The 13699-nt window shown below is 35.5% G+C and overlaps 2 protein-coding genes across 2 annotated transcripts in view; one reads left to right on the top strand and one right to left on the bottom strand.

The window, feature by feature from the left end:
• LOC125661602 (calcium and integrin-binding protein 1-like) overlaps nucleotides 1-5203 on the top strand; it is a 28163-nt gene extending 22960 nt beyond the window's left edge. The window contains exons 6-7 of the mRNA XM_048893668.2: nucleotides 4779-4867; nucleotides 5092-5203. Of these exons, the coding sequence (XP_048749625.1) occupies nucleotides 4779-4867; nucleotides 5092-5113 (111 nt within the window). The 3' untranslated portion in view covers nucleotides 5114-5203. The remainder of the gene's footprint in view (nucleotides 1-4778; nucleotides 4868-5091) is intronic.
• Nucleotides 5204-5856: 653 nt separating this feature from the next.
• On the bottom strand, nucleotides 5857-12236 carry LOC125661601 (uncharacterized). Its single transcript, XM_048893663.2, has 3 exons — nucleotides 12166-12236; nucleotides 6120-8138; nucleotides 5857-5992 (listed from the first exon to the last, which is right to left on the bottom strand). The coding sequence occupies exons 1-2, from the start codon at nucleotides 12202-12204 to the stop codon at nucleotides 6156-6158; spliced, it is 2022 nt and encodes a 673-aa protein (XP_048749620.2). The 5' UTR covers nucleotides 12205-12236; the 3' UTR covers nucleotides 5857-5992; nucleotides 6120-6155.
• Nucleotides 12237-13699: the final 1463 nt, after the last annotated feature.

Consider the following 13699-nt stretch of genomic DNA (forward strand, 5'->3'; position numbering starts at 1 on the left):
TGGCCACAAATCATCAAGAGAAGCATGCATCCTAAAATTGATGAATGCCTGAATACCTTGTTTATAAACTTTACTTGAATTTTCAGATATGCTCGCTTCTAATAGCTGATCTATAGTAGCTGAATGATTTCCCAAAATTGAGTAGGAATTGGGGAAGGAAACTTCGCTGCTGATGGCGCCAACTGTCGAAATCTTGCCCACTGAAAACGAAAAATAGCATCTGCTATATCGTTGTATTTTCCTGCCACATGAGTAGCTCTGACCTGAATATTAAAACGAAGTGTATGCAAGACTAAAGCTCGAAGCAAAACCATAACGTTTTTACTTTTTTACGATTTTTTGTTGATGACGTGAACTAATGCTAGGTTGTCAATATGCAGCAGTAATTTCTTTGATTTGAGTTGTTCTGCCCAAATATGGATCCCTAAGAATATCGGAACTAATTCCAAAAATGTTATCTCTTTGATCATGTGATCAGACCAATGTGAAGGCGAAGCCAATGAACACCATTCATTTCCGAAAATAACTTCACATCCCTTAGAACCAGAACTATCTGTATAAAATTCAAATGTGTCATCATCCTGACAAGACAAAGATGAAAAAGTTGTCAACCCATTAAAATTTGACAAAAATTCTATCCACATTTCTAAATCCTTTCTAATCTCATTTGAAATCCTAATGAAGTGAAAAGGTTTTTTTCCTCCTGCTAGTGCACCATAAATACGCCCACAAAATGTTCTACCCGAGGGTAGAGCCTTGACTACAAATGCTAGTGAACCAGCTAATGACTGTAATTCTTTAAGAGTAACTTTTTTGCAACGCAAGACCAGGGAAATTTTTTTCCAACAATTCACTAACCTTTTCATCAGGAATGAATAATGTTCTTGATATCCAGAAAACAAAGACGTGTACACGGACCTTGAGTTTTTTCCGGTGCTAGTGGGATTCCTAAAAATTCAGCCAACTCAACCAATTGTGACATCAACAAACTACATTCTTGGGTGTTTGCTTTTCCTATCAATAAAAAATCATCCAAATAGTGAGTTATTCCTCTTGAATTAGATCTTTGCTGCAACTCCCAATGAATGAATGATAAGAACATTTCGAATAATGAACACGAAATTGAACAACCCATTGGCAAACATTTGTCAATATAATATGAATTCAAAAACTTGAAACCTAACACGCAAAAATCTTCTGGACAAACTGGCAATAACCTGAATGCACTAGATATATCCATTTTGGCCATTAATGCACCCACTCCAAACTCCTGAATTAATGATACAGCTTCATCAAATGTAGCATATGACACCGAACAATAATGTTCGTCAATATGATCATTAATGCTATCACCAATTGGATATGACAAATTAGAAATCATTCGCCACCCACCTTGTTTTTTAGGGAGAATACCGATAGGATTACATCTCAAATTTGAAATGGGGGGATACGGGAAGGGGCCTAAAACTCTACCTAGGTCAACTTCTTTGGATATTTTTTGCTGGAGTTCGAAAGCATGTTCTTAAGCTGAAATAATGTTCTTAACTTCTACTTTTTTTTCTTAAACCTGAATATTGTAAGGAAAAACCATTCTTGAAACCATTTGATAGAGTTGTTGCAATGTGCTTGAAAGGATAATTTTTAAGTAATAAATCCAAGTTTTGAGTTTTGATAGGAGAATATCCAATGTCCCATAACTTATACCACAAACTACCTGGTATTTTGTTGTCCAGAATTTTGCTGTTGCTGGTTCCTGAAAAAATTGGTACCATATTTATTTGGATTTGAACGAGCCTGGGGATTCCGGGGAGCTTGAGAAGACTGACTAAATTTATGACAGTTGATTGGTGGGTGGGGTGTATTACATTTAATGCACTGATGGATATATTTACAATATTGTTTCTGAAAAGAACCCTCATAATTGAAATTATAACATTTTAGATTAAACTTATGGTTGGTTGGAGTGATTTGCTGGGTTTTGTTAAAGTGTGCTGACTGCATGTAAAACATCCAAAGCTCAGCATCAATTGATCCCCAACTTAGGAAGGCGTCAACAGATTTCTTTAAACGAAATTCCAACCAACCTAAATTATTGCTGGACGCCCCCATTTTAATTGTAGAGATGTATCTTATAAGAGGAATGGCTTGTAATGGGTGTTTTTGTAGGTAAATTGATGCATAGATGAAAAATGCATCCAGCCATTGAGAAAAATTTGCTATCTTTCTTTCCTTAATCTTAGGTTTGAGTAGGAAAACACCCCCTTCAAAAACAATTTGGTTTTGATTCTCTGAACAGGGGTCTTGCAGGAATAATTTACTTAAATGCACATATTCATTGTTCCAAATTTTCTCTCTGAGATTCAGGGAGACATGAGCTCCTAATGGAGAAGCCACACTGTTAAATGGACTAGGGGTACATATATCGAAATTAGCATCCATACCTTGATTGATTGATGCCCCTGATGATGATGCCATCTCCGCGTCGGGCACGATATTAGCAACAGGAATCGCATTCACTGGTACAGAGGGAATGTTGATACCGAGCGACTGTTGAAGAGATTCCCCATCTATTTGTGTTGTCCGCACGGACGATGATGAAGCGGTAGATGGAGGCTGAGTAACCCTTGTAGATTGTCCCGCTGTGGACGCATGTCCGACATCATGGCTTGTTCGCCCCCGGGCCAATACACTTTTTGAAAACACACGGGATGCCGGTTGTGTAGCGTATGGGCTTCTTGATTTCGATGCCCGTTGAGATTTTGCGCTCAGCATCTTTTCTGTTGAATTTGATGACTTATTTCTTTTAAAGAACGTCGATCTTGCACGATTGTATTTTTCGATATTTTTTGCCTGTACCAAGTTGGATGCTGAGACAGAAAAGGAAGTAAATGACGCGCATGCTCCGAAAGTAATAAGAAGGGGGGGACTACTAATAATATCTGTCGTTCGTAATAAAAAGAAGGGGGGGGTTGATGTGGAATTACTTACAAGAGTTGTCGTGGTTTTCATAACCCATAAGACTACTATATGCATGAAATGACACGGTTTATCTATATATGATAAACCGTCATTGTAAGTGCACATTGCATTGACTAAAAGAAAATAAGTCAAAAACCTTTAGTGGTATGTATAATGTGTCCCTTCACATAAAAAAAAATAATTAAAAAGTGCGTATTATATTTGGTAAAATACGAGTGTAAATTAATAAGCATAATGCATTATTCCGATTGCAGTTTTTTTCTAGAATTATGGAAGGCCATTAATGTCAATGTGATAGTCAGTATTTATGTTTTTCCGAAGTACGGAAACCCATTCAGCCATATTTCTAAGTTCATGTGACTATATATATGAGATTTTGTAAAAATTACTTATGCCCTCTTTCAAAGAAGAGAGGAGGGGGGGGGGGGTACTTTGCACTTGTCGGTCGGCAGATCACATGTTCGCTCAATATCTTGGGAACCATTCACTTGATCGTTAGGATATTTCACATGTTGGTTGGTTATGAGTAGAAGAGGACCCCTATTGATTTTTAGGTCAAAAGGTGAAAAGTCAGTCCACTCTGGACGTCATAGGAATATACTGTCCATTCAATATCTTGAGGACCCTTTGCTTGACAGACATCAAACTTGGTACACTGGTACATCATAAAGAGTAGATGACCCCTTATGATTCTAAGGTCATATGGTTAAAGGTCAAGGGTCAAAATGGACATATGAATATACTATCCACTCAATATTTCGAGAACCCTTTGGTTGACGGACATCAAACGTGGAACACTGGTACATCTTAAGAAGTAGATGACCTCTATTGATTTTGAGGTCACATGGTTAAAGATCAAGGGTCAAACTGGACATAGTAATATATTGTCTCATATATTTCAAGAATCAGTAGCTTGACTGACACCAAACTTGGTACACTGGTACATCCTATGGAATATATATATTTTATGACTCATATATATTTTAGGTCACATGTTCAAAGGTCAGTCCATTCTGGACATAAGAAGATATTATCCACTCAACATGTTGACTTGCATTAGTTTGGTACTATTATCAATTCAATGATGCATGTGTATAACCGTTCACAATTCTGTACCACGTTGGGAGTGGGGGTATTGTTGTATGTTTGTATTGTTTTACAAACATTTCTTGTTTTCTTTATTGTTTTGATGGTAGCATTTTATGACTAGTTGATGAATAAACTCTCAAAATAAGCACAGACAGTCAGTACAGTAAAAACAGCGATGTTTCTTACAGATGTCAACTGCATAGTCATTGTAACATTGACTAAAGTTTAAGCTCAAGGAATTGATTTGCTAAACTTTTTTGTTGGATGGTTTCTTCTTACAACCATTGTGCTTATTTGAGGGTTTTCTGTTGTGATATAAAGTACTATATGACTACATAATGATTTTCCTCCAATTCTTAGCATTTGTACATCATTGATTGTTTAGCACAATCATCAGTTAGAAATTACTTTTTACATCCCTGTTGGATATGTACATGTAATTTAAATGGCAGTGGTCATGACTTAGTCAAATTTAGTCACCTTACAGTTATGATGCATTAAAGTATAAATCCTGCTAAAAGAAGCGTGCATATGCGAACTCACACACACAATGTTCGTCATCCTTGATTACTACTATCTTGCTCCTTCAAGATTACCTTTTCCAGTTGACAATGAAGAGCGAGTTAACTCTCAGGCCCTTCAGGCCTTTGATTATTAGATTATAACGAGGGAGATTTAGATTATGATGGAACATTGTCGTTTTATTTTAGATGTATAATGAGGGAGATGTAGATGATGACGGAACATTGTCGTTTGTCGAGTTTGAGAACATGATGGACAACTGTCCGGATATTGTGAGGTATACATACAACACTTACCAAAACTTCTGGAATCACAATATCAATCACATTATATACCTCATTACAAGAAAGTAATTGTGTCATCCATAATCACTGAATAGATCCGAAATTAATCGTATCTATAAGTACTGAAGATGAATGAGATGAATGAACATTGGCGATTTTAGTCTCATTTTCGAATTCGAGAATAACAAATGCTAAATAATAATTATTTTTTTTTCAGAAACTTCCGGTTCCGTCTCTGACAGTTTTAAACGTTTTATTTCATACACCGATTATTGACGAGTTGGTACTTGTATTATCCTTTGACTAAATAAAATCAAGTGCATTGCGTATATATATGAATTATTGTTTTGATCTATTTACATATTTTTTATCAAGCTGTACATGTTATACACTTGATGCAAATTATTTTTAAAATTTAATTTGATCTGTTAAAAAAACCAATCAAGCTAAATTCCTATTTATTGCTTTTATATCAGACTCGGATAATATTAATGATCACATAAGGTTGTCAGCTGAATTTAGAAAGAAAGCAACAATATGGTGATGGGACAGATGGATGTTCAGAAAGAATAGTCAGACGGGGGCGGGGTATTGAGCGATGGACGTGTGGAGGAGGCGTGAAATGGACTACATATTGTGAACAAACGCTCCTTACCAGTGATGTCTCTGATAATATGTTACCCGCGCAATTGCGCATTAATCATAAACGTCAATCCTTCATAAATGTGAATTAGAAAAATCACATTTCCACTTGCATTGAATACATAAGTACTTGTATAATACCTATTGATAATTTGTCAAATTCGTAATTATTTTTTTTTTTATCATTTTCATATAATTTATTGGTACATCTACGTGTTTGTCCCATTGCAGTATGCAAAGATCAGGAAATATATTTCATTGCCAGAGTGTTACAGTTTAGACAGTTTAATCAAGTTAAAACCAGTACATATTGTGCATGAAATAGAGGAAAACACCGTGATAAAATTCATATACATACACAATTTATTAACAAAACAGGAAACAATGGCGTCATACTTTTACAAAATGATTCCCCTTTGCATAGAAACTGCCCAACGTTCGATCAGCCAGTCGTAACTTCAATGATAACATCGTATCTACAATGATAACATGCTTGTTAAATCGATCAATCGTATTTTTATTCATATCAGGCAAAATCACTTCAGAGAAATTGTGTTTTATTTAATTTGGTTAAATTCTACAAGCTATTGAATATATAATTACCTTTCGTCGGATTGCTATTCCCTTCACGTACTGTCATTAATATGTCTTCCTTTTACTGCCCTTTCCCTTTTTGCTATAGTGTCCAGTCTTCTCGGTTTTGTATTCTCTCTTGTTGTTATAGAGTCCAGTCTTCTTGGTTTTGTATTCTCTCTTGTTATATTTATGTTCATAATCGTCGTGCTTATGATGTCGTTTCCTTGATGGTCCAGAAAATGGCCCAAAGTCAAACAATCCTCCTGCTGCACGTGAACGAGGGAACCCTCTTGCAGCACGTGAACGATGGACCCCTCTTGGACGTATTGGGTTATACTCTGGATCTAAGCTTCTCTGTCTTGTGAGACTTGACTGAAGACCCAAATTGACCAAAGCGTCACCTGTCAAACCTGCGGGACCCACTCCCCTGGTCCCTTCTCTAGCGCCTGATATTGGCAATCCAAAGTCAAAAATATGATCCTTCTTTCCGGATTTAAAACCGTGGTAGTCAGCAGTATAATCTGTATGTCCGTCTGAATGGTGATGTTTGTATTTCTGATCCCGATAACCATGTGGATATTTATCTTTGTGATGATAATTGGGATATTTACCATGTTTGTGACCTGGCTTGTAGTCCTCCCATCCATAATCACCAACATGTTTATTCTTGGAATATTTTTCGTGTTTGTAGCTGATGGGATATTTATCATTGGGATATTTAGAGGGATATTTATCATGCTTGTGACCTGGCTTGTAGCTATCCACTACATAATCACCAACATGTTTATTCTTGGAATGTGTTTCGTACATGTAGTTCATGGGGTACTTATCTTTGTGATGAGGAGGATATTTACCATGTCTGTGACCTGGCTTGTAGTCCTCCCATCCATAATCACCAACATGTTTATTCTTGGAATATTTGTCGTGTTTGTAATCTATTGGGTATTTATCATTGTGATATTTATCATGAATGTGACCTGGCTTGTAGTCCTCCCATCCATAATCACCAACATGTTTATTCTTGGAATATTTGTCGTGTTTGTATTTGATGGGGTATTTATCATTGGGATATTTACCATGTCTGTGACCTGGCTTGTAGTCCTCCCATCCATAATCACCAACATGTTTATTCTTGGAATATTTTTCGTGTTTGTAATCCATTGGGTATTTATCATTGGGATATTTACCATGTCTGTGACCTGGCTTGTAGTCCTCCCATCCATAATCACCAACATGTTTATTCTTGGAATATTTTTCGTGTTTGTAATCCATTGGGTATTTATCATTGGGATATTTACCATGTCTGTGACCTGGCTTGTAGTCCTCCCATCCATAATCACCAACATGTTTATTCTTGGAATATTTTTCGTGTTTGTAATCCATTGGGTATTTATCATTGGGATATTTACCATGTCTGTGACCTGGCTTGTAGTCCTCCCATCCATAATCACCAACATGTTTATTCTTGGAATATTTTTCGTGTTTGTAATCCATTGGGTATTTATCATTGGGATATTTACCATGTCTGTGACCTGGCTTGTAGTCCTCCCATCCATAATCACCAACATGTTTATTCTTGGAATATTTTTCGTGTTTGTAATCCATTGGGTATTTATCTTTGTGATATTTATCTTTGTGATATTTATCTTTGTGATATTTAGAGGGATGCGTATCATAGTGACTTGACGTGTATTCTTCGTCTTGATGCTTGGAGTAGACATCTTTATTCGGATACTTTTCTTTTGGATAGGTCTCTTCGTATTTGTGATGTCCAACTGGATAGATGTCGTCCTTATTTTTGCTGAAGATGTTGTAGTCAACATGGGCTAGATTGGACATGCCTCGGTTGGCCATTGTGCCATGTAATCCCATGTTGGTCATAGCTGGGTTTATCTGCTGTCGCTGTCCATTGTTGATGTTCATTCTACCGTGGTTATACAGAGTCCAGTACTGCCACAACATGCGGTAATAGTTAAGGTAGGGATTTCCATTCGTGGGTCCAGTCGTCTGACCTGGTCCATGTTGTGGTATTCCGAGAATAGTACTCTGCAAGTAACAAATTATTAATTATTTATGGCTTATTAACATCTATATCATTACTTTTTTTTAATTTTTGAGCAAATTAGTCAATGTACATAACGTGTTTTGGGGGTTTTTTAAGGGGTTTTTTTAACAAGCGGAAACTGACCTAAACCAATTCATACAGTATATTTTTAAACAAACCTTACTATTTAAATCATGTCAACAAAAACCAATTGCAGTACTTCTTACGTTTCAATATACTCGTACATGAATTATAGAAACAAAATTAACCGTGTGTAGTGATTCTCTGTAGAACGTCCGATGAAACTCTCTGAGCGAAGCGGTAATGCTGGATTTTGTCGAAGACACTAATGCTGTTTGTCTCTGGCCCGTTTTAAATTAATTTATCGCCAATGAATATACATGTATTGAGCCGTAAATTCTAGAAGTTTTAGGATTATCACATTAACTTGGTTTTAGGAAAAGGTTCCGTCAGGGGGATATGTATGCATACCAAGCGGAGTTATACAGTTATGATTAATGTTGTTGAACAGAAGGGGCAATCACTATCTATATTTACGTCTTAGGATTGGCGTGAGTGGGTCTCGAACTCGTGACCTCTCGGAAGATCGGATCTAAAGTTGAACTAATGATGAGCAAATTATCGAAAAGTAAACGGAACGCTAACGATACAATCCAACAAAAACGGAGATCGTGTCTAATGTTGAACTAATTATGATCAAATGATCAAATTGTAAACGGAACGTTAACGAAGAACGAACATAAAGTAAGCACGTTAGTACAGAACAGCGGAGAGTTCCATACTGTTTATCATGTTTTCTTAAGGTTTTTTATGCATCTAAGTAAATATTTCAGCAGAGATATTGTGTGATAATTCACTATCAATATTGTTTCACTGTTTAAGAGAAGCTCATCACGAGATCACGTCAGCTTTACCTTTCTCTATATTACACGCAGAGCTACTTATATATTACACGCAGAGCTACTTATATTACACGCAGAGCTACTTATAGGATTGAATAAGTAAGACTTGTAGGCTGTTCTATAAATATTCAGAATTTCAGTCTATATCCACGAACCACCTTCTTAAATCTCCAACGTTTACATTGGAAAAAAAAAACTAAAAAAGAAAATGCACAACTGTCTCTTCTAACGTGTTGAAGAAAATTCCAAAATTCTTTTAATATGAAAATAGCTTCCCCTGAATTTAATGATAAATAATTTGAAACCGTTCGAAGTTAAAGATTACATGATCTTCTTCCATCCTTACAAAGAAATTAAGTGGTTTCTTGAAATCATTGAGAGCCTTTTCAAGTTAAGGGGTTTTGCCGATTGGTTTCCTCGCTTATTTTTATGGTTTAGTTTCCTGTTGCTAATGACCTTTAGGGCATAATTCAGTAAATCAAACGTGATAAATGCAATACTGTCTTGCATACAATCAAGGCATAGAAAATTGTTTATCACGACCTTCATCTAATGTATGAATGAATATAATTTCTAGTTTAAAGCTTAAATACTACAATATTACACGATTGATAATTATGAATTATTTGCAAAAAAGTTTATAAAATTGAAAGCTTTATTTTTATATAGCTCCATGTATCCCAGAACCAATATAACCAAAAGCGATAGATGCTTTTTTTTCCATTAGGGGTAAGGAGTAGGAAATTTTTTATAACTTCCAAATTCCATCACAAAATAAAAATAACTTCCGAAAGATTGATACAATGCCGTTTTAGAGATAACGATGGGTATTAACTTCCAATATTGATTGTTCCAATCAACAATATATTCAAAGCTAGAAAACATTTTCTTTTAATATTATTTTGCACTATATACACACACGCTGTAATAATCGAATTGAATATCAAGCGATTACATGCAATGTCTTGATCTTGTTTATTATCACTTGCTGAAGTTTTTTAAATGCACACCTCATGCTATACTTACTCATATGATACAAAATTACATGTATTGGAACGCAAAAATCTTTAGAAAAATAAACTACAAGAATTTTAAATGCCTAGAAAAACAACATTTCGTAGTTGTATATCATGTTTTAGACATACAACGAACTGCAGAGTTTCGATATATCTATTGATATCCTGAAGAATTGTAGACACTAGTCCAGTATACTCCAGCGGCTTTGTGATAATTTTACTATATGTATATATATATATATATATATATATATATAAAGCACAAACAAACAATTATAACACCCAACCTTACGTTTACCCCTAGGATCTAAACGATACATGTGAAAATCAATTAATTAATGTATAAAGCACTAAATAATCACAACTAGGTACTGAAAATTTTCGCCCCAGCCCGGGGTCGAACCAGCGACGTACGGCACCCACCGCCTAGCAAGATTGTCAAACCAGTGCGTAAGTCCACTCGGCCACAATATATATATATATATATAAACACGGAAATATCAACGAACTCTTAAATGAACATAACTGCCCTAAGTGAAGATATATTTAATATAAAGCACAGAAAATTTCACTTTATTTGGATACCCACTTCCGCCCCTACCCCGGGTATATGTATATGATATTCGCCCTCTAGTATTACGTTTTATTATATAGTTAATAAATAGTCTGATAAAAAATCTGCGTAAAATCTAGATAATGTTAGCGTTCAATATCCTGAGAATTTATTGAACGCTAACTTTGCATTGCGTAAATTGTATGCGACCGAAACATTCCGAGTATGAGCGTTCAATATTGACGTTACCGTAACGACGTAAACAAGCAAAAATGGCAGACGACGGTCCTCCGAATCTGACAGAGCCGGTATTTGATATTTACTTAAGCAAAATGTTTTACTGTACATACATTATTATGTCTCCATTTACAAAATCAGTTTGCTTCATGCATTAATGACGGGTTGAATATTGAACAGTTAAGAAATGCATACTATTATTGCACACTGCCAACATGAATGAATTCTCGTCTATTTTGGAGTAGTTTGAGTGAAAAGGGATATAATTTTTACAACTAAATACTTTAGCTATATAATAAAAGGGTTATTGAACTTATATAGGTGAATATTGGCACTCGTTGGCTGTCAAAATGCACTCGCAAGCTCGTGCATCTTCACAGCCAACTCGTGCCAATATTCACCGATATAAGTTCAATAACCCTATATTACTAGAGGGCGAATATCATAATGTCATATCTTAGCAGGATTTCAATATAACGTAATGCTAGAGGGCGAATATCATAGTGTCATGTCTTAGCAGGATTTCAATATTATAGGGTTATTGAACTTATATCGGTGAATATTGGCACGAGTTGGCTGTGAAAATGCACGAGCTTGCGAGTGCATTTTGACAGCCAACGAGTGCCAATATTCACCTATATAAGTTCAATAACCCTTTTATTATATAGCTAAAGTATTTGGTTGTTAAGTTATATCCATTTTCACTCAAACTACTCCAAAATAGACGAGAATTCATCAATATTGCCAGTGTGCAATAACAGCATGCATTTCTTAACTGTTCAATATTTAACCCGTCATTAATGCATGAAGCAAACTGATTTTGTAAATGGGGACATCATAATTTATGTACAGTAAAACATAATGCTTAAGTAAATATCAAATACCGGCTCTGTCAAATTCGGAGGACCTTCGTCTGCCATTTTTGCTTGTTTACGTCGTTACGGTAACGTCAATATTGAACGCTCATACTCGGAATGTTTCGGGCGCATACAATTTACGCAATGTAAAGTTAGCGTTCAATAAATTCTCAGGATATTGAAAGCTAACATTCTCTAGATTTTACGCAGATTTTATATTAGACTATTTATTAGCTATATAATAATACGTTATATTGAAATCCTGCTAAGATATGACATTATGATATTCGCCCTCTAGTACTACGTTATATTGAAATCCTACTAAGATATAACATTATGATATTCACCCTCTAGTATTACGTTATATTGAAATAAGGTTAAGGCATGGTAATATGGTATTCGCTCTCCAATAATTACGTTATAGACAACAAGTAGCTACTGACCGGAATCAAGAGACTGACCAATACCAGGACTTCCACCATCTTATCTTCCCTCTGAGCTCTGGAAAATGAAACTGAATGATATCCTTTTATAGGGACCAAAATGAAATGATTGACAGGTATGGAATACAATGACACTTTCAATTGATGTCATGCAAATGAATTATTGTTTGGTTTTTCCTTTTAAGACATGCGTTGATTTTATTTCAATTTGTTGGTAAAATATGTGACTGGAATATTTATCGTTTGATGCTCACAGAAATTACATTTATTAATTTCTTAACGGGACAGAGGAATTGGGGAAGACCAGCATTAACTTTAGGAAATGACAATTCTAATTAACCTTGATTACTAATCAGAAGGCCAAAAGAAAAAACCAATTAGATTAAAAATATTCGTAAACAAACATTTTTACCACCATCGTACTTCCAAGGAAATTTTTCTTTTAAAAAAAAGCAAGTTTTTAGAAACACGAACTGTGTGTCATTAAAATTGAAAACATTACTTTGAAATTGGTACTTTTCATGGAAGTATTCTGAGAGATGAAAATCTCCCCAAATACATTGCTATATAGAGCACTGACGACATCGCGGTAACGTACTCGTGATTCAGAATGTATTAGTATATAGAACACTGATGACATCGCGGTAACGTACTCATGATTCAGAATGCATTATTATATAGAACACTGACGACATCGCGGTAACGTAGTCGTGATTCAGAATGCATTATTATATAGAACACTGACGACATCGCGGTAACGTAGTCGTGATTCAGAATGTATTATTATATAGAACACTGACAACATCGCGGTAACATTCTCGTGATTCAGAATGCATTATTATATAGAACACTGACGACATCGCGGTAACGTACTCGTGATTCAGAATGAATTATTATATAGAACACTGACGACATCGCGGTAACGTATTCGTGATTCAGAATGTATTATTATATAGAACACTGACAACATCGCGGTAACGTACTCGTGATTCAGAATGCATTATTATATAGAACACTGACGACATCGCGGTAACGTAGTCGTGATTCAGAATGTATTATTATATAGAACACTGACAACATCGCGGTAACATTCTCGTGATTCAGAATGCATTATTATATAGAACACTGACGACATCGCGGTAACGTACTCGTGATTCAGAATGAATTATTATATAGAACACTGACGACATCGCGGTAACGTATTCGTGATTCAGAATGAATTATTATATAGAACACTGACAACATCGTGGTAACGTACTCGTGATTCAGAATGAATTATTATATAGAACACTGACGACATCGCGGTAACGTACTCGTGATTCAGAATGAATTATTATATAGAACACTGACGACATCGCGGTAACGTACTCGTGATTCAGAATGTATTATTATATAGAACACTGACAACATCGCGGTAACGTACTCGTGATTCAGAATGTATTATTATTTTGAACACTGACAACATCGCGGTAACGTACTCGTGATTCAGAATGCATTATTATATAGAACACTGACGACATCGCGGTAACGTACT

This window comes from Ostrea edulis, chromosome 8 (genome assembly GCF_947568905.1).
Source record: "Ostrea edulis chromosome 8, xbOstEdul1.1, whole genome shotgun sequence".
Taxonomy (NCBI): Eukaryota; Metazoa; Mollusca; class Bivalvia; order Ostreida; family Ostreidae; genus Ostrea; species Ostrea edulis.